At 44.6% G+C, this 26,355-nt stretch overlaps 1 protein-coding gene across 16 annotated transcripts in view; it reads left to right on the top strand.

Annotated features, from left to right (window-relative positions):
* nfixb (nuclear factor I/Xb) overlaps positions 1-26,355 on the top strand; it is a 123,273-nt gene that overhangs the window by 22,632 nt on the left and 74,286 nt on the right. For 8 of the 16 annotated variants that reach the window (XM_061748057.1, XM_061748049.1, XM_061748045.1 and 5 more), the window contains exons 1-2: positions 22,274-22,542; positions 22,881-23,412. In XM_061748057.1, coding sequence (XP_061604041.1) covers positions 22,375-22,542; positions 22,881-23,412 — 700 coding nt within the window. In that variant the 5' untranslated portion in view covers positions 22,274-22,374. The other 8 variants (XM_061748059.1, XM_061748050.1, XM_061748048.1 and 5 more) reach the window with 3 other exon arrangements.

Here is a 26,355-nt window from a genome sequence, read left to right as displayed (position 1 = left end):
GTGCCCTGCGATCGGCTGGCGACGGGTTCAGCGTGCGCCCCGCCTCTCGCCCGAAGATCGCCTTTGTGAGGACAAAGCGGAACAGAAGATGAACGAATGAATGAAGTTGATTTTCATTCATTCTTGCAGCAGTTGCAGATCATTTGAAACTTTAGACTTTGCAGCTTCTCATCATATACGGCACACTGTAGTGTATATACTTTCAATATTTACAGCATACATACATGGAGATGAACGATTGCTTTGTGGTACCAGTCCGGTGCAAACCCTTCTACGATGCTCCGAGAGGATGTATTGTATTTTTGTTCCATCCCCACCGGACGTTATCACCCTGTTAGAGAGCAGTGTTGTGAAAGAAAACAGCAAAACATTATTCAGAGTGGCAAACCTGAGAACGCATGAGAACACATAGTTTACGATGGTTTCGAGGAATAGAATATACGTGATGACTTTACAAAAGCTGTTTTCATACATGTTCAGGTGGCCTCCAATATTCACACAATTGCTGTTTAGACCCGCAAAATGAAGTTAACAGCACATTAGTGGATTCTAATTGATGGAACGGAGCCATAATACGAAATAAATCGTCGTTGTTTTTTTTTTAATGACTATGTCTGCTATTTTCTCAGTTGTCAGTGGATCAGCCCCCCTTTATTGTTCTTGCTCCAAATGCACAAGGTAGTTTTTGTGTAACGTCATATGGTTCACAATAAAACAGACCCCCAGAACACCAAATTAGACACACTTTTAAGACCTTCGGTGCCAGTTTCCAACCTCGCTGGCGAATATCATTGGTTTCACTTTGAAAAGCGTCATTAGCTGCTTGCTTAGTGGTAAGCTTGAGGTCGAGTCCACATCCACACCAAAACGTCCATGTTGATATCTGTGTGGAAAAGTGGCCCATCAGCTTGTTTTTACACACTAGACAGACCAATCAACTCATTGTCATTTTGATTGACAGGTAGGGCTGAGCAATTGCGCTCCCTCGCAGCCAAGCTGCGTCCGAGTGGATGGGTGAAATCAGAGTCCCTGATTGGTCGTGTTGCTGTTGATTGGCCTCCGTGTAGCGCTGTATCTTTTCCCCTATCACGGGACACCAGGAGGTGGAAATGCCAGAGGCTGCATGGGACAGCAAGCTTCCTTCGACTTAACCATTCCTGCCACATCCTGCGCTCGCTGTCATGCAAAGATCACCGCATTTAAACCATGCGTTTGTCTGTTGGCCTTCAGCTCTTGTATGTCCTGCGTTTTGATTTGAGAATTCTGTCTATTTAAGAAAACCACCGGGCATACTTTTATGCAAATCATTCATCAACTCCTTTATGCGACACATTTAACGAGGGATGTTGATAGCAAATGATTCTCTTATGAATTGATGAAGAGTCTTGTCCATTGTGCGGCGTGGAAAAGGCGTTGCAGCAAGGAAAACGAAGCGCATTCAGGGTTGGCACGGAGTCACGAAACTTCTCAGCCGATGTGGCTCAACGGGATGAAAATCTCCAAGCCTCGCTTGTGTTGCCACAAAGTCACGCTAAACCTTTAGCCACACTTAGCCAGTCCTCGTCACTGGGAAGCCGATAAGCCTTAACCACGTGGGCCCAATTAAAACCCGGTCATCAATCAGGAGTAGGGCTGAGCGATCTGAGAAAATACTCTTAATTGCCAGGATTTTTTCGTTTGTTTCTTTTCAATAAATATTGCCGTTGTGATTTAGCATGCAGTTTTGTGAGGAAGTTTCTTGTGGTCAGAAATAAATTCTATAGTCTGACCAACACAACATTGGATATAGCCAACAAATAAACAACTCTTTCCTGTACGCCAGGCCTAAACGTTACGATAAATTGATGTAAAGAACAAATTGTAAAAATCAGAGTATTGACTTCTTGATTTAACTTGGTGCTTTGTAAAATGTAATACTGTATAACGATGCGCTTGCCAACAGAAGTAGCACTGCTGTCAGTGTCAGCCGAGGATAGCCACTCAGTCAGTTAAGAAAATCTAGCTAAATACCCATCAGCATCTGTGGCTTCTTTGGAATTTTATTAAATAACATACAAATGAAACTCTATTTCAGGAGTTGTACTGATTAATGATAAAAACAAATAGCCTATCGAATTTTACTTTTCAGTACTGATGAAAAATGAAAAGTACATGACGGATGTTAGCTTTGCTATTTTCGGTGACTAGCACACAGTTCTGTTCTGCCATATACAATAGGTGTTCACGAAATGCATGCCTGACGACATAAATGACCATTGTCCTGGCCATATTCTCATTGGACATTTTGCCTGACAACCACGGATTCACCGATACGTGGATTTCTTTTTCCATTTCCTAAAAAAACAAAAAGTTTTTCCTTTTTGTATATATATATAGCAGGGATCCACTGTATATATACGTTTTACTCATGATAAGGACTCAACTCTGGTGTGTACATAGTTTGCAATAGCCCTTTTGTACCATTGCCGCCATAACGGGCTAAAAAAGGTAAAATGAGATAAATGAGCATACAATGACATATGCATGTTCCTGTTTCTCTGATAAATGTGACATTTGTAGCATCCATTTTCTGCTGGGGAAGGAGGCCCGCTTGGACTGAATTCATGGCAATTGTTTGCAAAGAATCACAAAAAAGACAAAGGTGCGCTGGGTGCTTTTTGGCAGAAGGCGCTATAGATTTGAATTAAGTGGCATGTAGTTTTTATCTTGAACTGCACACAGCGAAGCAGAACTCACTGCGTCTAATTCAATATCGGCACAGCTGTCCCAGCATCCGTGGAGAATGGATTCTTCCCGCTATTGCCACGGGAGGCTCTAGCCAAAGTGAATGGGAGGATATCCAGTGTTGTGTGCTCGCGTTGTATGAGGCAGGCGACTGAGTGGAGGTCGTCTCACACTGGTTTGTTTACGTGTGAGATTTTGCATGTGTGTCCCTTTCCCTTCGTTCCTGTCACCTCTGGCTTGGATTAGTCTTTGGCACAACCCTTGCACTGCCCACAGGCCCGGTGAGGCTCTGCGGTCGGCGATATGTTGTGCTGTTGCTGTGGCAACTGAACACACACACACACACAAGTGCTATATTACATAATTGAGCTACAATATACAATGGCGAGCGTGCGCAATACGGGAACAGTGAAAACAGAGGTTGTCAGCTCCAAAAAGCGGCCCAGTACCAGAAAATAGAAATTCAGCGGTGAATATTTGAGCGCTTCGTCATAACTGAGTAGCAGCCGCCAGTACAGGATGTTCTTTCCTCAGATTTTGAATCATAAATCTAAATAACAGTGCAGCCATTATGCGCGTATTTGGAGCGCCGACAGAGCGCTTGAGGACAAGGTGCTGGTGGCGATGCGCACGTGCTGTTTATGAAGGATGGAATCATCCGTGGTTGTGTGAATGAGGGAGGGGCAGCTTGGATTTCTGACAAATACACTTCACCACGAGGCACATGCTCCTATTTCAGCGTGGAACCCACAACCACCCCTTGTTGTGTAAGGCTTTATTTCTGTTTGTTTGTTGGATGTCATTATTGTATCAGAGTGACTGGAGGGGAGTAAATGTGTAGTTTTCTGTAGCTCACTATATCGTCCACAGTTAGTTTGGGAGCAAGTCCCACAGAAGTGTTGGGAGAGCCGTGAAGGTGACCCTGGAAGCTTGGAGACGATGAGATTAGTGTCAACAGTTTTATTACAACTGGAAAACACGTGCTTCATCTTCATCTTCATCTGCTTTACTCATCGTTGGCGTCGTACCTCCAAAACGATCACTTTTCAGGAAACCCCATTACACCGTATGGTCGAAGACTACAAGCTATTTTTAACACTTTAGATCGCTCAACAATTTGTAAAAATAACACACACGCATGGTGACTGAGCAACGGTATTGATTTGTGACAAAATATTAAATTGACCACATTTGGACATGGGTGTTAGCCTCATGCCAGCGATTTCATGTTTATTGAAGTCAAGAAAAAATCTGAAATGAAAATCACTGTGAACCCACTTCAGGCTGTGCACAGGTTCCTTCAAATCCGTTGCTCCCGAGATGGACCAATAAATATAGCTTCAAAAACAACTATGATAGTTAGTGATGAACATGGCGAGGAAGCTGATTTGCCTTGAAAAGTGTGGACCAATTCCAAATGATTGGAATTTAGATGTCCCACAGAAATTGACAACAAATTCCAATGACGTTGGGACCTTGCGTTCAACGTCAATAAAAACAGAATACGATGATCTGCAAATCGTGTTCGACCTATATTTCATTGAATGCACGACAAAGACAAGATATTTCATGTTCAAACTGATCCACTTGATTGTTCTTCGCAAATAATCATGAACTTCGAATGTTACGGCTGCGACACGTTCCAAAAAGTTGAGGAATGCTCATCCGACACGTGCTCGGAACATCCCGCGGGTGAACGGGCTCGTTGGGAACAGGCGGGTGCCGTCATTGCTTCCCTCAATTTCCCAGTCATTCGCAAGCAAAGATGCGGCGAGGTTCACCTCTTTGTGAGCAAGTGCGTGAGAAAACAGTCCAACGGTTGAAGGACAATGTTCCTCAACGTACAATTGCGAGGAATTGAGGGATTTGCAGAATATCATCAAAAGGTTCAGAGAATCCGGAGAAATCGCTGCATGTAAGCGGCAAGGCCGAAAAGCAACAGTGTACAGTATTTTGATGACCTCAAGCTGTGTGCTTGCACTGCATTCCCATTGGCAGATATGTGTATTGCACGTCTAGGAGTTGTATCCACATTTGGGAGATGGAATTCCAACGTGACGATTTTCAGATCCTTTTCTCGTCTCACTGCCACGACACATCTCGGAAGTGCTGCGCTGGAGAGCAAAAATCGCAATTGTGTCACGTGAACCGTGTCGTGTAAATCCAATCTTAAATACAATTTTATGGAATCATTGTGGCATTAAAAAACATGTTGCATTGTGTTAAGGACAGCCTGGAAAATGCTGGTGAGCATGTTTTGTTCTCGCTTTGAGTGCATTTGAACAAAAGCCAGTACCAACAAATGGAACAAATGTTGACAGCAATTCACCCTCTGTGCTTTCTTTAATCAGTCACATTTCTGACAAACTGAATGTAATTGAATTTTAAAGATCCCCCCACACACAATGAAGACAAAGGGTTGACTGTGCACAACAGGGAGCGTGCTGTGTTGGTCTGTCACAGGTCGACAGAAATAGATGGAGTTGTTGTTTCAAATCAATGGCGGCCCATCAAGGTCACTTCAGTGTGGGCATACGGGGATGTTGTCCGGCCTGGCTGGCCTGTCTGTCTGACCTATATCTCCCTGCGACAGCTAAATATATACAGTAGACCCCTCATTACAAAGCTTCCAGATTAATCTGGATGACATCTGAGCCGGAGTCGTCTCCGGGAGTCCGACTGCCGTTGCGTTCTCGTCGCAAGTTTTGTATAGGCTCACGATATCTTTATCAACCATTCTGTCTTTAACACGCATCGATGATATTTTCTTCTCGGGCCCAACCGTTTTAGCTTCTGTCTCTTTTCGGCCTTTTTCTTCTGATTTCTTCTGAACTGTAAATGTATGTATTACAGTTTCCTAGTCTTACTTCTTATTTTCAACTCTTGTTAAACATACTGTACTTCTAACCACAATGTAGGCCTATTACTCCCAATACAAAGCAACAATACATAGTAGTTTTACCTTGAAATACAGTAACGGTCTTGTTGCTTTGCTAATTAGTGGGACAGCTACATTAAGCAGGATTATGCAAAGAAAAAAATACAGAACCAATTTGCATGAAACCTGGTGTAGTGGACGAGTAAAGAAAGAACTCGACTTTACACGATCTGATCTGCTTGATGGGTATCCGCCGTTAATTAACATTTTATGCCGATCGGCTTTAACGTCACGATTTGCCGATCTGATCATTGATCCGCATCGCCATCGGGTACAGTATATTTGAATCCAAAAGCTAGTTTCTTTTTAGCCTTGTCTTTTGACGTGGTACTGTAAATATCGGACCGCCAATAAAGTTATTTAAAAAAAAAACAAAAAACATGTCGGCGTTGTGGGACAGACAAGACGTAATGCCCGGATCAGACTACAAGACAAATTTGCTCTTTCACGATTGCACTGTCAGACTACTGCAATAAAATCTTGTAGTCCGATACCACCGCATCCCATCTTTTGATCTTTTACGATCACTGGGCTTTAGCTTGTCAAATCAAACGCGACCGGATACACTCGTTACCATGGCGACGACACCGACAATGGACCGCGCGGTGTGTGTTATAAGAACAAAATGGGGGAAATAGTGTGGTGGTGGTGGTCATCGGTGCTCGCGAGAAGACTTGAATTCAACGATTGCTTGTGGTATGCTCACGTAATTTTAATATGATACGGCTCGCAAGCAGGCAACGAAACGTTATGTAGCCTTGCAAGCTAGTCCTAGCACTAACGGTTGTACGTAAACATGCTGGCGTTCTGTCGAATCATGCGCTAAAGTTTTGGTGTGTGTGAAGTAATTGAATTACAGTAAGTTAGCGCCCATAATTTCTGTCATGTTGTAATGTTGGTTGGACCTGACTGACGAGAATACATGACACTGAATCAAGAACACTTTTGAAGATACTCAGTATACAGTACACAAGTATATACAGTAATGAACAAGTCATTTAAATAGGCACATTGCTCCATCTTGTGATCGGATCGTTGATCGGTTATCGTTTTTTGGAACTCGGTGATCGGTGATTGGCCCCAAAAATCCTGATCGTGTAAAGCCTAGAAAGAACCAATTACATTTTGGTGAGGATTTGGATACAATTGCAGATTCAGGGGTTGATTTTCCCCGTTTAAGTTTGTGTAGCATCAATGAAAAAGCCTTGGCCGCAGGTCATCTTAGCATTGTAAAAACAACAAATTTGACATTGATGAAATACTTTTGCACAGTCGTGTACTTTAGTTGTCTATAATATGGGCGAACCATCTCAAGAGGCGTGACCTAGCTGGGACGTTACTGTTCAGTACTTACGCGTTTTAGCACATACTGTATTGAAATTTTCCATTTTTATTTCAAGACCTGTTATGTTATGTTATGTTATGTTATTGTAATACAGTGCAGCAGAGAGTTAAAAAAAAAAAAAAAAACCCATCAAACTATTATTCCACGTTCTTTTAAATATGCTATTCTATAATCAATGCAGAGCAGCAAATGCATAAACACACCCTGAGCTCCACATAGAGCTACATATTCTATAGTGGGCGATGCATTTGTGCATCAGCTTTGGTTCCAGTGCTCTATCGACGCATATCAAACAACTATGGTTGCACTTAGGTGGAATATACAAGGAGTACGGCACCTTTCCAAAAGCTGATTCTCCTAAAAGCACCTACATGCACCCGGATTGGTTCCTGCACACCTGGGGAAACCTGCAGAGGCAGTTGCAATCATTTTGTGCCTCAGATTGGGAAGTCATTGCAGGATGACATAACCCATAGAGACCGACAATTAATGTCAAAGCATTCATCATCTTTTCATCGCGTCTTTGTTTCCAAGTTGAAGTTGAGGTCGGAGAAAGAGGCATTGATTGGCTCGCTGATTGCGTTTCGACTTTCCAGACGTTTTCATCATCATCCTGCATTACCTCATGTGTCCGTTCCAAAACTCAGCCCGAGGGTGTGTTGAGCCACACGTGCGCGGCTTTTAATATACACTGCAAAAAACACGTAGACTCGTTATCAGATGATGGAAACAGTTTTTAAGTCATACCTTCTCAACTTATCATCTTGGCTTCTCTGTCACTCAAAATATGAGTGAAACACAGTGACTACTAAAAGGCATTTATTGGGTTAATGTATGAAGGAAAATCTTTTCCTGTCTTGGGGGTGGGTGGAGGAACGTTGACGCTTGGAGGCTTATGAACCCGCAAGTCAAACAGTAATGAAAACAGTTGTGACCTGATTTAGAGAGCAGGCAAACAAGACGTAAAGTGGATAGGGAAGGGAGTTTTGTTTTTTGTTTAGTTTTTTGGGCAAAAGGCAGGACAAAGAATGACATGGAACACTGTCACTGCATGCATGTTTGCTTTTTGCTTTCTTAGGCTTGGTTGTTACCTCCCCTCTCTGTCAGTGTATCTAAAGGGGCCACCCTGTCCGGTAAAGCCTCACTGTCACCCCGTGGAACGAAGTGCTAGCGCCGGCCCTTTGGAGCAGGAAGCTGCCGTTGGGCCAAGGGTGGAAAATCTATACTCTGTTGCATAATAGAACATAGCTTTACCTCGGCTGAACTGTGAGGAGACCCGGCAGCCGAGAGCAAACAGAGGCTACCGGGAGCGTTTGCACTGTTAAATGACTGTCTGTGGAAGTGTGTTTGTTGGGCATTCTGAGTGTTCGTTTTACGGTTCTTGTGACTTGCCAAATATACCCTTGTTTTTTTTTTTGTTGTTAAGGATCTGAGTGAGAGTTGTGTGAAGGAGGCCAAGGAGGGCTCAGGGTTATACTCAAACACAACTCTGCGGCTTCTCCCTCGGGCTCAGGCAGCCAGTAACTACTATCCTGCTCCAGCGGCACCATACGCTGGGCCCGAGTTCAAATATGAACTTTCTGCTCTGTTTAGGCCCAACGAAATAGATTTAAGATCTGTGGAAAGTTGCATTTTTTTTTTAATGGAAATTTGAATTTGGCAGCAGTGTTGAGATAAAAAACACAAGGATTGATCAGATTTCTCTCTGTCTTGAGAGTCTTTGCTTCTAACATTCCAGTTCCTGCTGTCGACTACTTACTCTCCTTATTTACTGAATGTGCAGAGGAACTTCCAGTGTTAAAGGTCCCAAAAGTGGTAGAATTTGGGCTTCAACTGAAATGTGCCTCAAACATCACTCCTGTCACTGGAGGTTGAGGCGTCATCATAAGTGAAAGTCATACTCGTCATCAGGAGATCCAGAGAAACTTGACAACAAACGGCACCTTTATCTATTTTCATGTATTATTCATTCTTTTCTTCGATTTCATAGCGATCCGTGTTGGGTACAAATCTCTTAAGCACACCATGCAAATTGAGAAGTGTTCCTTAATGTTTCCTGCAGACAAAAAAAGTATTGGAAAAGTGAGCCGAATTCCTTTATTTGTGTTGACTGAAAACATTTGGGTTTGACTATAAGACAAGCGATCAGTAGTTCATTTACTTCCAGGTACTGTATTTACATCGGAGACAAATCTTAGAAGATAGAACCTTTTGTTTAAAGTCAACCCATTTTTCATGGGAGCAAAAGTAGTGAAATGTGACGGTTGTTTTGGTTCCTGCCCCAGTGTGTCCTGTTACAATGATCATACAAACACAAAAAAATGGTGCTTTCAGAATTGGGGTTTGGCTATGACTACATTTATACTAGTTCGATGGTGTAACATCATTAAAACACACAGAGCTGTCTATGAGTGAAAAATGTAACTAACGTAAATTGCGAGGTTAGAGAGGACGGAATATAAATCAGAGCCTTTGCACAAACGTTGGCCACAGCCAATACCTTGAACTCATTCGCTGCCATGCCTATATGTTAACATGGATATTTGAATGCAGTGATGAAGAATCCGCTGAAGAACATTAACAACAACTCAAAAAAAAAAACCCACCGGCGAACACAAAACATCCTGATAAAACAAAAAAAGAAGTGGAAGGTTTTTGACTGGCCAAGAAAATCCCAAGACCCTATAGAGCATGTATTTTACTTGCTACGTAAATGACTGAAGCGAGTAACCATCCAAAATAAACAATACCCCAAAAAAACTGCGGCAAAAGCATCACAAATGGAAAAAATGTAAACTTTTAGTGAGTTATTGCAAGCAAAGGATCTGAAATAAAATATCAAGTTCTTCATTTTATTTGAAGTCGATCTGTTCCAATATCTTTTGGTTGCTGGAAAATGTGGCTTTTGGTTACAAGTAATGCTGCCTTCTAAGTTGGCTGTCAGATTCAGATGTAAATACCTGGAAACAAAAGCTGAACTGTTGAGCTCCTGCCACATATTCCTCGTAATTGATGTAAAACCCAAATGTTTTCAGTCTCCACCCAAAAATATTGGATCTCAATGTTCCAGGACCTTTGGATGTATGCATTCCCGTATTACCTATAAAACACCTTCCTGTTACCTCGGCATTACTTCAGGGTGTGAGTAGTTGTATTAGTGTGGTTAACTTCTCTTCCAAAAAAATCACTTATGATGGCGAAGTTTAATCCTGGGACAAATACTGTAAATGTATTCACTTAACGTTAAATGTTATATAACGTTATGTAATTGGAATCAGATGAACTGGAAAGTCGGCCAGTGTCCGGGAATGGATTGTGTTTTACTGTAGAGTTTCCACTGTACATATTCTCGGAAGAATATTCACGTTCAATGTGGATACGGAGAAAAATGTGGGGGACGCGCATTTGGCGGTCAAACAAACATGTCAAGTCCCCTCTGCCGCCACATCTTATCTTGATCAAATCCTGGTGAAACTCAAAGTCATCATCATCCACCACCTGTGGAAAGCGCTTCTCACAGTTGCAGACATCGAACCCATTCATCGCTTTTTGGGTTTTGTCTTGTTTTTCCCTTTCAATGTACACACCTGAATAGAAGAATTTCGGAGGAAGGAAAAGTTAAGAGTCACGTGGGGACCACAAATTGACCGTATATTGCAGCCAGGCTTCGGAGATTTACGATGAAAGCGAATAGGGATGTGTGGGCGGGAATTCAAAGGTGCATGTTTTTTTAATACTTGGAGGAGCTGAAGGCCTTGAGAATGGAGTGGAAAAACTTTAAAAAAAAAAAAAAAAAAAAAAAAAAAGTGGCTGTTATTTCTCTCCCTTTCAGCTCAGGAAAAAGAGATGAAAAAAGAGGGAATTTGGCGGGAAGGAACGAGGCCCACTCTCTTTCATAATCATATTAAGACTTTTTTGTTTTCTTGCTGCACAATTAGTGTGAGTTTCAATCAATGAGCGCATGACGTGTTTAAACACGCCGTTTGTGTTCTCCCTTTGCTTTGAAGCGGAGCGTGATTAAAACACACGATATAGGCTAGGCGTATTGTATTTCCTGGGGGACTGGAAGGAATGCAAATGCATCATAACTATATTATACTAGTTTGCGTTGCCAAGACTCTGGAAACAGGAGACACTTAAATTCCCTTAAGTTACACAAAAGAAACGTCCGTCCTGCAAAGAGGCAGAATCCCACAACTGCAACAACACAAAAAGATATCTGACACTGTTGGACTACATTTGACATTTCATAGAATACACAAGTAGCAACGCTTTTGCTGCATATTTTCTTCTCCCCTTAACAGGGGAAACAACCGCCACCCAAAAAAGATTTCTGCCCCTTTGTTCGTGTGTGTGGATGTGTGTCCGAGCTCCGCGGAACCCGTTTGGCATTTTTGTTGTGAGGGACGTATGTTGCTGGTGGGACTTTGGCCCGTACAATCCCTTCTCTGTTGAAACAATGCAGCAGTTGTCCTCCCTAACCTAATTACTCCCTCCAAGGGGAGAAAGGCAACAGCACCAAATCCCATAGTTAGGAGTTGTGATCTGGGCCCTCCTGCAAGGCAAGGCCTCATTCAATTCATGTATAGTCACACACTTGATGTGTTTCACCGCTGTGCAATTTCACCGGTATAGATGTCAAATAGGCTCTTAAGTGTATTCGGCTATATCTTTTACCATCTGTGATTATTGCTGCCGATGACATAAGTGTTGCTCAAGTTTTGGACAACATCGTGAAAGTCACAGTGAGATGAGTGAAATGTTTTGTTTTGTTTTGTTTTTGATTCCCACTCGTCTTTCCTTGCATACTTCTAATCTTTCTTTGCTGCATGCTGTCACTTGTTGGCACTAGCATTGCGTTTGTTGAAATGTTGATACTGTCAAATCCATCAAGGAAGCCCACATAGGAAGGTGAGAAATGTTTGTATGTGTGTGTGTGTGTTGGTGAAACACTACACAAAGAAAATGGGTTTTTTTCTACTCTTTTTCTTTCCCTGGAAGATCTTTAAAGCTAGTCTATAGAGGCTTGTGAATGTTTTATCCTTTTTTAAAATTCTAGCCGTTGTGAGGATAAATGTGGTTTCTCCAAAACAGTTCCTCATGGGGGTGCCTTTAGTATGGTTCCACGAATGTGAGCAAATTAGAATTACAATACAGACCTCGACTGAGTACAGCTCAGCAGGTTTATTAGGAAACGTTGAGTTTCCCATTTAAACAACATTTTCTATGGCATACCATACTATAAAATACTTCCGCAAATGTGGACCATTGATTGCAAATGAGATTTGTCATTGAGCACACACAAAATCATTAGTATTGTTTCTAAGAAATTCACTTCATCTTGCATTGTTGAAAAAAATAAATGCCTGATGAGACCCAATGGAAGACTGTATTCAAAATCTACCTTTTCAAAGATGATGCCAAATTTTACTACTCGAACAGTATCTTTATTCATGTGGCTGCAGTTTTCAGTTGTGTTCAATTTCTAATATGTTGTGCCTAGGCCTGTCGCAATAGCAATCTTTTGAAGACTATATATTAGATATATATCGATAGATAAAACTATCACGGAAAACGATATTGTTGTTTTTTTATGCTTCTGGGATCACGAAAAATAAGGCCCACCCTTATTATTTATTTTTATTTTGTTTTGTTTTGCTTTTAAAGCAGTGTTGTTGTTATTATTATTATTATTATTATTATTATCCATCAATCCATTTTCTGTACCGCATATCTCCAGCTATCTTTGGGCGAGAGGCGGGGTACACCCTGAACGGGTTGCCAGCCAATCGCAGGGCACATATACACAAACAACCATTCGCAATCACATTCACACCTACGCTCAATTTAGAGTCTTCAATTAACAATATTATAATTTCTTGTTTCTCTATTATATTGGTTTTCTTTACTCTATGATATGGATCTGAAATAGAGAATAATAAGCTGCAAGACGAGCCCTTCACCTGTCAATCAGATCTACTGTACGTTGACTTATGCTGTTGTCAACTACTGGCTGAATAACGTGCCACTAAGGTTATGCTTCATAAACAGTTAACTTACTCAGTTAACTCGGACAAAGGCGCTGACGTTTGAAATGACATTGCCGCGGTGGAGCAAGCTGTTTAGGTCCCGAACCCGTTAGCTCCAAGGCTAGCTCGTTAGCTTGCGAGCAAGCTCGTTAGCTCCCGACAACAAACGCTTAACTTTCCATTCAGTGTCTCTGTTGTGTGAATCTACGCGCAAGACACGGAGCGAGCCTCACCACAACAATAACTATTTATCGTGTCCGGAAAAACTATTGTGTCCATTTTATTTATCGAATGATAAGTCGATATAGTAATTATCGTGACAGACCTAGTTTTGCCTCTGTATGTGGTTGGATAACACATAAGGATCTCAAATTGGATCCCAATATTCTGCGGTGTATCTCATGAAACATCCAGTGAGTGTAGCAATTAGGGTGTAACGGTATGACCAAAATCAGGAATTGGTTACATTCCTTGGTTTTAAGCTAACGGTGCCGTTCCTATTCGGTGAACAAAATGCAAAACAGAAAACTGCTTATCTCTCTCTAAACAGGAAAAGAGGAAATATTGTAAAAAAGAATAATTTAAATAGAAACATAAACAAATGCAAACTTTAATAAAAAGATTTTTTTTTCTTAAAAAAAATGATGTATTGCGTAAAACTATTATTTAATGGTAAAGCAGGTTAAATATTTTTTGTATTTTTTTTTTTTTTTTTTCCAAAAATGTAACACCAATCGTCTTCTTTTTAGGAAATGAATGACGCAGGCACGTGCAACAGGTCAACTTTGACCGTGTGTATTATTATGCCAATAATAATAAATAAGCAATGCAATTTGTTATTACTATTGCTCAACTGGAAAAACTTGGGAGAAATGCTGCTGGATGTTGCGTTTGCACGTTGCTATTTAAAAACAAAAAAGTTATTTTAATTCATTTATTTTGGTTCTCACGTTGAATTGACAATTTGGACTTAGTGCCAAAAGCATATCGCTAGCCATGACGTCCACGAACCAGAGGCTGAGCTGCACTGTATTTGTTTGCGGAGGAGCCCTGTGGCTAGAGCATGAGCCAGTTAGAAAGTCCTGTCCCTTAGTTCTGTACTGAAAAGTCATAGTATGAGTACTGCGACCACTTAGGATCGAACCAAAGCCCATTGAAAACGGGGGGTGGCAAATTGGCAAATGTTCCAACCAACCAACCTTTGGGGTTTGTTTATTCCATAGTGAATTTAGCTTGACAAAATGGCCGGGAGGAAAGCGGAGTGCCCGGAGAAAAGCCACGCAGGCACGGGGGCGACATGCAAACTCCACACAGGCGGGGCCGGGATTTGAACCGCGGTGCCCAGAACTGCTAACCGGCAGCATTTGCGTATGCGACACGTGTATGTGTTCACTGTGATGGGTTCAATGCGGAGAACAAATTCCGTGTGCATGCATGCATGTTGATGATGATGATTCTTCTTCTTCAATTACAATGCACATCCCTATGACATGTATCTGTATCAAAGTGGCCCGCGGCCCTAGTGAGGAGAAGCGGCTCAGAAAATGGATGGATGGATGGATGGATGGATGGATGGATGTATCAAAGTGCTTATTAACTCTGAAGTGACGCAGTGAGGCATGATAGGAACGGCTCTGAACCTAATACATTTACACATAGTTTTGATTGACATCCCTGAGTTGTTTGTCATATTTGTGCCTTATTTGGCTATTTATCTATTAATGAATTATTATTGTACGGATTTATCTCAATGTATATAATGAAGAAATATCTACATATTCGTTAGTTGTCTAAATATAGTGCAGCATATTGCCGATCATATTTGTTCTCATTATGTTATGCAGCTGTATCTTACGAGTGTACTGAGAGCTTTTCCAATATTGGACTGGACACAAGGTTTGTTCAGCTTCTTCCACGGTTGTAAGAAAATGTTGAAATGCTTTTCAAGAGACGGGCGCGATGGCGTGCGTGTTTGCGGTGTGCGAGTGCGGGTTCGTGTCGCAGCCGGATTGCGCGACTGGCCGCGTGGCAGAAGCGGAAGCTGTGCTTCCAAATGATTAGTCGGCCTGCTGTATTAGCACAGTAAGTTTTATACTGTCTCGTGCTAACGTCTTGCTCTGAAAACCTTTTGGCTCCGTTATCCTTTTTGGTTTGACCAGTACAACTCGAGTCCAAATGCTAAAAAAAAAAGATATTTCAATGATTGTAAATGTATCGCAATTAGCTGTGAGAGCGTTTCTTTCGATTTCCCTCTCCCCTTCCTTTTCGTGCGCTTTCCCTCTGGCCTTTATCAGGGCTCGTGCAGACACATGCAACCACACCTCTGCTAAATATTTGCCCCCGGTTGGTGTTTTGTACAAGGTGATGGCCTACAGGCTTCACATTGAGCTTCCTGCTCTCGTCAAGGTCCGTGCAGGCAACATTTGAGATGCTTCCGACGTTGAATTTACAACCGCCCTTCGGTTTAAAGCGGCCTCAGATAGGAAGCTTTTTAAAGACGGGAGGCCGTGCGGCACAGACGCGGATGGTTGCGAGTTAGAGAAGCATTTGCATAAAGGGCAGGGCAACATGCCCAACGGTGGAAAAGGTTGGCATCACGCCTTTCAGACTGGCACAGAGGAAAGACTGGAGAGACAGACAGAAAGAGCGGGGGTGTAGTCAATAGTGCATCCCTTGTTCAGAGAGAGGTGGTGCCTCGTTGTTGGCAGGAGCACAGGGGAAATCTCTAGTTTGATTGTGTGCTAGATTGTCTCTTTATTTGTCTGATTGCAAAGCATTCAACGCTGCATTAGTAGTGGACTTTATTTTCCTGCAGCTTTTATTTTGCTTTCTCCCGCCTTGGTCTGCCATTGTGCTTTTGCATACGTCTCTGCGTTTATGGCCTGTCAGCACGGCAGGCGTTTTTGGGGAGGACTTTCGACTGTCTGCCGGATCCGCTCTGCTCTCACGCGTCCCAATGAGGTTAACGGAACGATTTGATTTCTCCATACGCAAATGTGCTTGCGACACCTGCAAACGAACACGGGGTGTACGTATAAATACGGGCCTCGAGACAACCACGAAGAGGCAGCCGTATGCGCGTATGCGCGTGTGTTGCATTGCGCTTCTCCGAGCGCACGGGCCGTGCACGTGTTACGGTAGTGTCAGACTGACAGGGCCGAATATTTAGTAGGGCCCCACCCGTATGTTTGGATAAACAATTTCGATCAACAATTCATCGGCTTATTAATTTCGAGACTGTACAATGAATAAAAGAGTGTGTTTTTTCTTCTCTGAACGCTTACAACAATAAAGATAGGAATTGCAGGCAGAACATGTGACTGTTTTACAATACTTTGTCTGATTCTTTGTCGATAAATCGGCCGGCTGACTGATTAATCGGTTGGGTCTCAATATTTATTGTTGGACTGCTTCATTTGGTATTTGCCCCAAAGTTAACAAGGACCGCATCCAGTAGTCTGTGCCGACATTGCTATCGCGTCGACACATCGGTGTAACGCGCCACCGAACCCGCTGGCAATTGAACCCGTACAACTCCAATTGAGCCTTTGAATTCTTTTTATTCTTCTCTTTAATAAATGACTGTAAAGTGGGCTAAAATGGATTTGATGACTCACGGAGGGCGCCAACACAGGATGCAGCAGCGATCGTGGGTTTTAGTGGGTGAAGTTGCTTTCCATCAAGTTGAATATTTCCGAGTGATCGGCATGCAACGAACGGTAAAAGGCCGGAGCGAGAAAATGCAAACTTGAATGAGGAAAAGCATTTTCCAATGTTAAAGCTGTTCTTAAGAGGGGAAAAGCCCAATAACAACAGCAAGCCCTAAGTATCCGTGCATCCATGTGATGGAAAAAGAAGGTGTAATGTCTTTTAGTCGTGCTAATAGGGTGTTAATGCTTGCTCATAAATCAGTCAAACACTGTGCACCTTGAGTGGGGAAAGGTGGCGCCAACGCCATATTACTCATTAGAAAATGCTCAAGTATGCATTTTCCACACGTCGCACAATGTGAGAGATCAACACTTAGTGCACTTTCCCTATGAAACTGACATTGGCATTCCTAAAAAGAGAATGGAGTTAATACTTGAACGTTGACATCTCTTCCTTTGAAAAATGGGAGGGCTTACGTTATACGTCAAACATCGCCTTCCTTCGGCCCGTTGACGAATCAGCGAGCAATTCTGCGCGAAGTTCATGTCAACCGAACGTCAGACTTTGATCAAAAGTAAAGCGAGGTAGTAAAGACGAGCACTAACCGTGGCCACACGAGCTGCCTGCAGCGGACTCTCGAAGTAGCGTGTCTTTTGCTTTTGTTAAAAAGATATCACCTTCGATCAGGTCACACGCGGACAGTAGAATAAATTCGACGCGGTTCTTTGTTGCCGCTCGACCGCAACGTGTTTACCGATTGCACGGCTGCTTTTCAGCAGAGTAGAAAATGAACGCCCACTGACGGCCAAATGCTGCTAAAAGCCGCCCGCGGTTTTTGAAGATTGTCACATTGTCGCGCCGCGACCAAAGAAGCTTCGATTCGACGCGTCGGTTGTCCGGATGATATAACGAGAGCCGAATCCAAAAGTTCAGCTCTTCCAAAGATCACGGTCTACTCGGCTTGGATCGATACTGTTGAAGATGTCGTTTGCGGCGTTGTACAACTCAACTGTATCTCATCAACATGTCTTTCTCACGTCATGTTTTGGGGTCTCGCGAGGCTGTCGGAAGGCAAAGCTGCCATCCGAACGCTCTACTGGCGCATCACGGATGTGGCTCCAATGTTTGTCCTGGTGTGCATCAACACTGCTTTACTTCTGTCTGCATGTCTACGCGTGCATTTGAATTGGAAAAAATGGCATCGATTCTTTTGGTCGGCAGTGATGTCATCACAACGGGAACAGCTAACGATAGTGGGTTGCAAATGTATCCGCATCGCTTCGTTTGCCTGCAATGTGCAGAATGTCACACTCCCGTTGACGGAGATGTCAACGGGACAAAGTAGGGCGGTCAGATGCAGAGGTCGCAGCGAGAGCCTCTTTGTCGGTCTGGAATGTGCCGTGCGGGCCTCTTCCTCGCTTGGTCCGACCGTGGACCACCTTGGGAAAAGTTAGCATGAGGCCGCCGCAAATTGCTTGCAGATTTTTCACACATAGCGAGATGCGGCTTTTGCGCACTCAGATGAGTGCAAGCCGTTCAGGATGTTGATGCATAACTCGCTTGCCGCAGCAACAAAGAGTGTGGCTTGTTCTGGCCTACTTTTTTCTCCTTCATTTAAAATGTAATCATTTGATGTCTAACCGACGTAGTAACTGTGGCTAGGTCAGCGCTAATGCCAGCTTTGACTGTACGGGAAACCAGTCAGCGCGCATTCAACCCGTTTCCCTCCAAAGGTCAACGGTTTGTGGAAATGTGCAGCGGTCGGGTCGAGGGGATGCGGCGTCACGCTCTGGCCGGGGTCAGGGTCGCTCAGTCGGGCAGGAGAGGACAGCGGCGCTGCGCTAATGAAGGACCCGGCGACCGGCGGTTCCTCTGCTCATGCGCGCTGCGTTTTAATTGGCCCTAATGAGATGCGGCGCCACCTCGGCGAGGTCACGTAACACGGGACTAGGCGACGCGACGGGCGCACGAGCCCGGAGCCGGCCATTGTGGGCCGGCGAGGCTTTCTTCTGATTTGCGCACTTTGGCAGTGGCCAGATAAGAGCACTTGCACAGAATGCTGCAATCCATTCGAAATTGGTTCCATTTTTTAGCAGGAACAAAAATCAATGTTCGCCTACCTGAAAGAAAAAGAAAAAAGGAAACACTTTTTTTTTTGGAAAGAATTCATCGAGGCCCGTTTTAGTATTGGGATAGTATTTGTTGAAAGGATAGCATCTTCTGAGGAGGTTATGATTACTAATGGCAACGCCCTTTGATTTCATAAACACAGATGCAAACATATTTCAATATTTTGAGCGTAAGCTTCGGTTTGGTTCCATATGTAAATGGATGGGAAAGTCATGACAGAATGTATACAAATACATTCCATAATAATAATAAGATTTTGAAATATCCCCTCAATGTAATGAAATGAGGCGAGCGCAGTTTGACGGAATGGCGCCGCTTTTCCGTCCACAGCGAAAGAGTTCATCTGAATTGGCAGCCGCCGGTCGCACGTGCACACAATTGAGACAAAGGCGAGAAATCGCGTCGCGTCTCGAAGTCTTCGCAGAATGAAACGTGGCTTCGGCGCAAAGCACATCGCAGCAATCCTCTTTGCATGCGCGAGGCAGACCCGATGGACACGCAATTCTTTTTCTTGGCACACACACACACACACACACACACACACCCGGGTGCGCGCCGGCCTGACGAACGCTTTTATGCGCTTGCACAAATGACGACAGGTCCTTTAAAGAAGATTGACGACTGTTTGTCTTATTTCTCGCACTTAATCGATCATGTGCTATTTATATTAAAAAAAAAAAAACAACAAGATTTTGTGTATTTAAGTTAGTTCATGTGTTAGTTAGGTTGTTTTCCTTTCTGGGCGATGCACCCTGACTAATTAAGAGACGCCTGCGAGTGCAATGACTTTCCAATTATGACTACATCGATGATACAATTTCTATCTTTTGAGTGTCTTTTTTTCTGCCTGCCTGCGAAAACGAGCTCAGTTTTTGTCTTCAAACCCGGAATTAATCATAAGCAGTACGTTGGCTGTGTTAGTTTAGGCTAGAAAAAAATCCTCGCGGAAAATCACAGATGTGTGTTTGTAAGTGGAAATCTGAAGTCCAAGTGCGTTTGGCCTAATTGACTTCCCGGGTAAAAAGGGGTTCACCTCAAGTCACCTCCCACGCGCCGCTTGCTTTCTTTGTTGAGCGGATCCGTCCGTTCGTGTGAAGCGCATCTGCCGGCTTCAAGATTTGGCAATTGAAAGCTATTCCTAGAATTGTACCTCCAGAGGCAAATAGTATGACGAAGGAGAACGAGCAATTTTGGTGACATTTGAATGGTGGTTTATTTGCATTTTGGCAGCGTCACCCGCAAAGCCGTCATTTACTTTGAAAGGCGAACGCGTCCAAGTGCCAGTTTATCTCATGCCGTCGAGTTTCCGGATTTTTGTTCCCAAAAACCCAGATATATTTAACTATGAAGCCACCTTAGTTTCCACACACGCTTAGCACAATGACACTTGTGAATCCCTTTTCCTTTCTTGGCTTCTTTTGTCGCTCGATCTCGTTCGGCCTCGGTCAGACGAGAGCGAAGAGCGAGGACCAACGCGGAGGTGTCGGGAGCGCGAGTCAGTTCAGTTCTCCTCCGGGCCCGCGTTGCCCGCGCGGCCCCCGTGATGAAGCTCCGCACGAGGTTTTCGTAGCGCAACAATGCTGGCTGCGTTGCTGAATGCACATTTGCATTGATTACATGAGGAATTCCAAGCTTGATGCGAGCCACGACATGTAACCTCAGTTTTTGTGGGGTTTTTTGGGAACTTGGGTTTTACACGAGTCAGCGTAGTCTCATGAAAATGAATCACGGGGGTTTTGATAGCAGCACCACGAAACCATCGAAATGTCAGATTTCTTTTCTCCATAATTATTGGCTGCAGCAGTCTCATGATTGTTTTTTGTTTCTTTGAGGTGGACAGGGCGGCATTCCAGCTATTTGCACAGTTGACCTTGTGACGAGCTGCGTGCAGCGCAGGTGCAACCCGGAAGCGGCGGCCGGCGCCACTCGCGGACTGGTTTGGGAGGATGTGTGTCATTTGAGGATTCATAGGCGGCACATCACACTGTGTCGAGCGTTTATCTTGTGTTGAAACAGCTGAGGCCGTACATTCGGTTGCCCCTCCAAAATCTGCATTGGAGCGCCCCGACCGACCGTATCGGTGCCCGGAAATCATCTCGCCGTTCGTGCGTATGCGCCCGGGCTGGCCGGGCTGCTGCGCCCTCCTCTTTGTTTGCAGCGGCAAACGCACGAGCGGCTGCGGGCGGTGCTGGTCAGGAGGGATTCTGAAGCCGCGCGTCCGTCGCTGTGCCATCCTCTGCCAAGGTGGCATTATGCGAGCGGAGCGCCTGGCTGGGCCGGGGGGGGGGGGGGGGGCGATGGCAGCCGTACTAAAGACGGAGGCAGTCTGAGGGCTGCGGGGGATTGGTGCAGGGGAAGACTTACTCCCCTGAACTTTGTCTCTGTGTCAGAGTGGAACTTGTGGATTTGGCAAATTGCGCGACGTTCGACAAGGCCGCACACTCTCCGGCGGCCGCCCCCCCCCCCCCCCCCCCTTTCCTCTCTCTCCCTCTCCTTGCCACCCTCCCTCCTCCACGCTCTTCCTCTGTCTCTCTTCCCTCCCTTTCAGCTCTCGAAGCTAACGCATTGGCTGAGCTACGGGCGTCGTGTTGCCAAATAGGTGGGCCTTCCTCGCGCTGGCAAAGGCTCAAGCGACGGTCGGGGAAAGAGCGCGGCGAGGACGGGAGACGGCGAGCGGGAAAACAGAAAGAGAAAGAGAGAGAGTTGGAGAGAAAAGGGGAAAAAAGAAGCGACACTCGGCTTTGCCAGCGGTCGTATGCGCTCGTCCAACATTGATTCGACTCTCCCTTTTTCCCCCCGTTCTGTGCTCTGCTCTCCCTGCCCCCACCCCCCACCCCACCCAGCCCACGGCCCGCGGCCCCTCTGTGTGTGTGTGAGTGTGTGTGTGTGTGTGCGACTCTTGCACCGGGCCCAGGGATCAGAGCAGACACCACTACCAAATAACTCCTTGCCAAGGATTTTTTTGTCAAGGTTTTTTTTTTGGGCCGCGGGGGGGATGCACAACGGAGCTTTTCATTTTTAAGTGCATCATCTATGTTGTCCTTTTTTTTTTAATTCTCACAATTCAAATCCAGTTAATAATTGAATTTTTTCTGGACATTTTTGTTGTTGTTGTTGTTGTTGATGTTTTTTTTTTTTTTTTTTTTGCTTTTGCCTAATGACCTGCTGGCCAAGTTCCTATTGCGGTGAAACCTGAACTTTTTCCTTCCTGATTTTTTTTGTTGACAAAATCTAACCCACTGCTTTTAGTAAGCAGCTTATTCTGCTAATTATTTTTGACATCCCATCCATTTTTTCCCTCTCCCCATTAGTTCTCCACCCTTTGCCAAACCAGTACTCGCTTTTACATTGGGGAGCGCAGGAGGAAAAAAAAAATACTGTTGCAGGAGATTTAGAATTTTTTTTTTCACTTTAAGTGCTGTGCCAAATTTAGGATGAGAGTGCAAAATGGTAACTACCAGGCCGTCTGTCTTCTTCTAGCTGCGTGGTGTTCTGTGACCATTTCTGTCTGCTTTCAGTTTGTTGTGGAAATGTGAGTCTGCTTGGAAGTCCTTTGCATGATAGCAGAGACAGGAAACGGTATGGCCGATCTTTTAGCAGCGCATTTCAACAGTGGTCTCGCGGCGGCAAAACCCGGCGACGGTGAGCGAGCGGTGCGTGGCGAGCCTGGCACTGGATCGCTATGGCGAGATCTGGGCTTTGTTTCCCACAGATATGTAGCGAAGGTATTACGGTACAGCAGAATGACTTCTCTTTGACTGCGGAAAGTGGCGAGAGTGCTCAGCTTTTCCACATTTTGTATTTGCATCCTGGCGTGCATTATTCGTGTGAAAGGAGACAAATGAAAACTGTTCTTTTTTTTTTTTTTTTCAATTGAAATTGTTCCCGTTTTTATTTTTGCTTACATCATATTAGAATATACATTGGTGCCGTCATTTTGACTACGCTTACAAAAAAAAAAAGAGTTGTGTTGTTAAATATGTAGTAGTTTCAGTTGACTGCATGCGGTTTGTCTCGGATAGAAAAGCACATTTGAAAGCCCTTCTTCTCTCTCATTCCCCAGGATGAATTTCATCCCTTCATTGAGGCCCTCCTCCCCCATGTCCGTGCCTTCTCGTACACCTGGTTCAACCTGCAAGCCCGTAAGCGCAAGTACTTCAAGAAGCATGAAAAGAGGATGACCAAGGATGAGGAGCGCGCGGTGAAGGACGAGCTGCTGGGGGAGAAGCCCGAGATCAAGCAGAAGTGGGCCTCGCGCCTGCTCGCCAAGCTACGCAAGGACATCCGGCCCGAGTTCCGCGAGGACTTCGTGCTCACTATCACGGGGAAGAAGGCGCCCTGCTGCGTGCTGTCCAATCCCGACCAGAAAGGAAAGATCCGCCGCATCGACTGCCTCCGTCAGGCCGACAAGGTGTGGAGGCTGGACCTGGTGATGGTCATCCTGTTCAAAGGCAGCCCGCTGGAGAGCACGGACGGGGAGCGGCTGGTCAAGTCGCCCCAGTGCTCCAACCACGGCCTGTGCGTCCAGCCGCACCACATCGGAGTGACGGTCAAGGAGCTGGACCTCTACCTGGCCTACTTTGTCCACACGCCAGGTATGTCTTGCCGGCGTAGCGAGCGCACCTCTTGACCTTCATACACAAAGTCACGTCCTCACACGTTAGCTTGTTGTTCAAAACTCGACCCAAACTGGTGACCCTACGAGACAATCTCTCCTGTATGATCTTAAACATGTTTCTGAGATTGAGGTGCATTTCCGGTTGGAAGAATTGACAGTGAGGATTAAAACCTGTGTTTACCTAGGGACGTGTTTGCATCAGTACATTTGTTGAAGTATTTGCATGCAAATTTGTCTAAATCCAAATGTGCACGCTTCCCAGCACCATCAGTAAACATTAGCATCTGCAGACCTGCCTGTTTATCTGCGTGTGCATGCATGCGCCCGTGTGTACGGGTACATTTGTGTGCCCGCGCGCAACAGTATGTCATGTGTCTATAATCCATGTGAATGTTTTTATGAGATTGGTGTGTATCAGTAGCAGTGCGCTGTGCGTGGCTTTCTTTTTTGTTTTTTTTTATTTGTGTGTGTGTGGCGGTCTAGAGAACGCCGTGACAGCTGGCCTGATCCCAGGTAGTTTAAGAGAAAGGGAGAGTGTCCGCCTGTCTGCTTCCTCTGCCTGAATGAATCCAGCTCAGCTTTCTTTCCTCTAAAACTCAACACACACACACAGAGCACATCTCTCCTTCAGCTTCCATCATTGACCATTTCATTACGGTCATACAAGCAAGTTGAGACTTTAGTTGTTGTTTTCGTGCTCAACTGAGAAAGATATGGCATTAATGCATGGAAAAATTGCTGGAATTCTACAGTAAGAACATGAATGAATGCTTTGAAATTTCTAATCGTATATTTTGCAGCGCAACTATTGGCTGATCAAACTTTGAACATAATTGCCTTATTTTCTATGTATTAGTTTGTAAATAGTAATCTACATGCAAAAAAAAAAAAAAATGTACAAAAGACCCATTTATTGATAAATGAATAAAAAGCAAGATATAGCTCATTGAAATGCCAGTCGGGTATCGATTGCATTAGTCCTGAGACGTTATCATTTTGACTTAATGTGCAGCTTCAACCCAAGCAGAATCAAATGTCGTCATTGAAATGAATTGAATACCGTTGTTTTCATCAGATACCTTCATGCTGTTTCTTAAAGTCAATGCAATTGATCGAAATAATGGATCATTGATTATTTTACATATTGTATATTTCAAATTTGTGAACTATTTTCAGTCACAGTTTAGATGGCTTCGTTCCATTGGAAGGTGTAAATATTGACGACGCACGCACGCACGCACGCTCCCTGCCTTTTTATTATTATCCCAGTTTCATTTAGCACAGACTGGCCTGCAGTTACTGGGCCTTAATTCTTCTAGTTGGCAGGGAGGCGCAGCCTTCCTCTGTTCCAGCGAACCCCATGCCAGGCTCTTTTCAGCCTAGTGTGTAACACCGCTTGAGTTTGCCGGGCCTCCGCGAGCGCCTCTTCCTCAGATTAGCTCCCGGCGCGGCCCGGTGCCCCTCGCGGTAAAGCCTTTGTTTACCCGCCGGCCGCTCGCATGCGCTAGAACCCGGTTCATTTATCTGCTGTGTTTGTGCTTACGTGAAATGTGTTCCGTACATATGTAAGCATTGCTGCCTCAAGAGCTTCATTGTATTATTTATGCATATTTGTAAGGACAAAAACATTTTTCCACATGCGGGCTTCCTCTCCTGACCTTCTTTTCCTCTGTTGCACCTTGCACCGACGAGAGCGGAAAGTGACTCGAATGACTTTTTTCCCTTTTCTTCCTTCGCTATTGTGCCGTTCGGAGCCCGCGGGGGTTAGCTGGAGTTTACAGAGCGTGTGTCCGTTCTAACCTTTGGGGTGGCAGTTGAACACTTTTATTCTTAGCCCCTCGTCGCAGGGTGTCGCTTGTCTTTGCGGAAGCTATCGGTCGCCAAGCCCGATGATTGGACCGGCGGCCGTCTCACCCCCTCCCCGCCCCGTGCCGCACTCTCGTCCCGCTGATGTCCCTTTCGCCAGCTGCAGGGGAGGCTCTGCGTTCAAGCGGTATGATTGACAGAGCAGCCCCTCGTCTGCGGCTGCTTCTCAGCTGGACATTGTGTGTCTCTGCTTTTTTTTTTGTGTGTGCAAATTTCAAGACTCAGGCCTCCGCTCTGTGCCTGAGCAGCTGAAAACAGCATTTGGATCAGCACTTCTGTGCTGCAGCTGCAACCTTACACGAGCAAAGAGGCTTTTTCCCTCCTCTTGATGAATGCACACATTGTCTGGCACTAATGATTTATTTTCTCCTCACTCATTCTGCATTTGAAGATGATTTAAAAAAAAAAAAGAAAATCATTCCGCAACGTGTGTGAAATGTAGAACATGAGGAGGGTGGGTGGCTGAGTTTTCTCTTTGAACACGTATTTGGCTCCCCGCTTTGGCCTCGCTTCCACCCGGAGGCTCGGATCGGGTCATGTTCTCTGAGCAAAGTGTTCCGTATTTGTCATTCTTACTCATCCACCGAGTTCCAGCATGAGTCACGTTTAGAGTCCGAGATGTCTCGTACGACTTTCGTTACTTGTGCCCTTATGATAAAAAGAGAGTGAGGTCTGCTTTAAACCAAAGACATCCCAAAACCCACAGAGAGTGTATGTACCGAATGCGTGTGTGTACGCGGTCACCGCATCCGCACTTGCTGCTTCTATGAGGTGTTGGGTTCCTCATTATGTGTCAGGAGGCATTCTCACGTGGCCCACAGATTACCCTTAATCCAGATGACCAGATTGAGAGACAAATCAAATCTATCTTTTTGAACCCAAAGTGTAGATAATATTAGCTGTTGCAGAAAGGAGGAGACAATGCAGGTCCTGCTGCTGCATATTTGTAGGAAAGATTATTTGAGAAGGTGAACCAAATGTTTTGTGCACAGCATTTTGTGTTGTTGTTGAGAAAAGAAGAAGAGTTGTTCCCTCATATTCCGGCATGCGTCCG

This window comes from Phyllopteryx taeniolatus, chromosome 16 (assembly GCF_024500385.1).
Source record: "Phyllopteryx taeniolatus isolate TA_2022b chromosome 16, UOR_Ptae_1.2, whole genome shotgun sequence".
Classification (NCBI taxonomy): Eukaryota; Metazoa; Chordata; class Actinopteri; order Syngnathiformes; family Syngnathidae; genus Phyllopteryx; species Phyllopteryx taeniolatus.
Note: the sequence above shows the minus strand (reverse complement) of the source record. Positions and strands in the feature narration are given on the sequence as shown.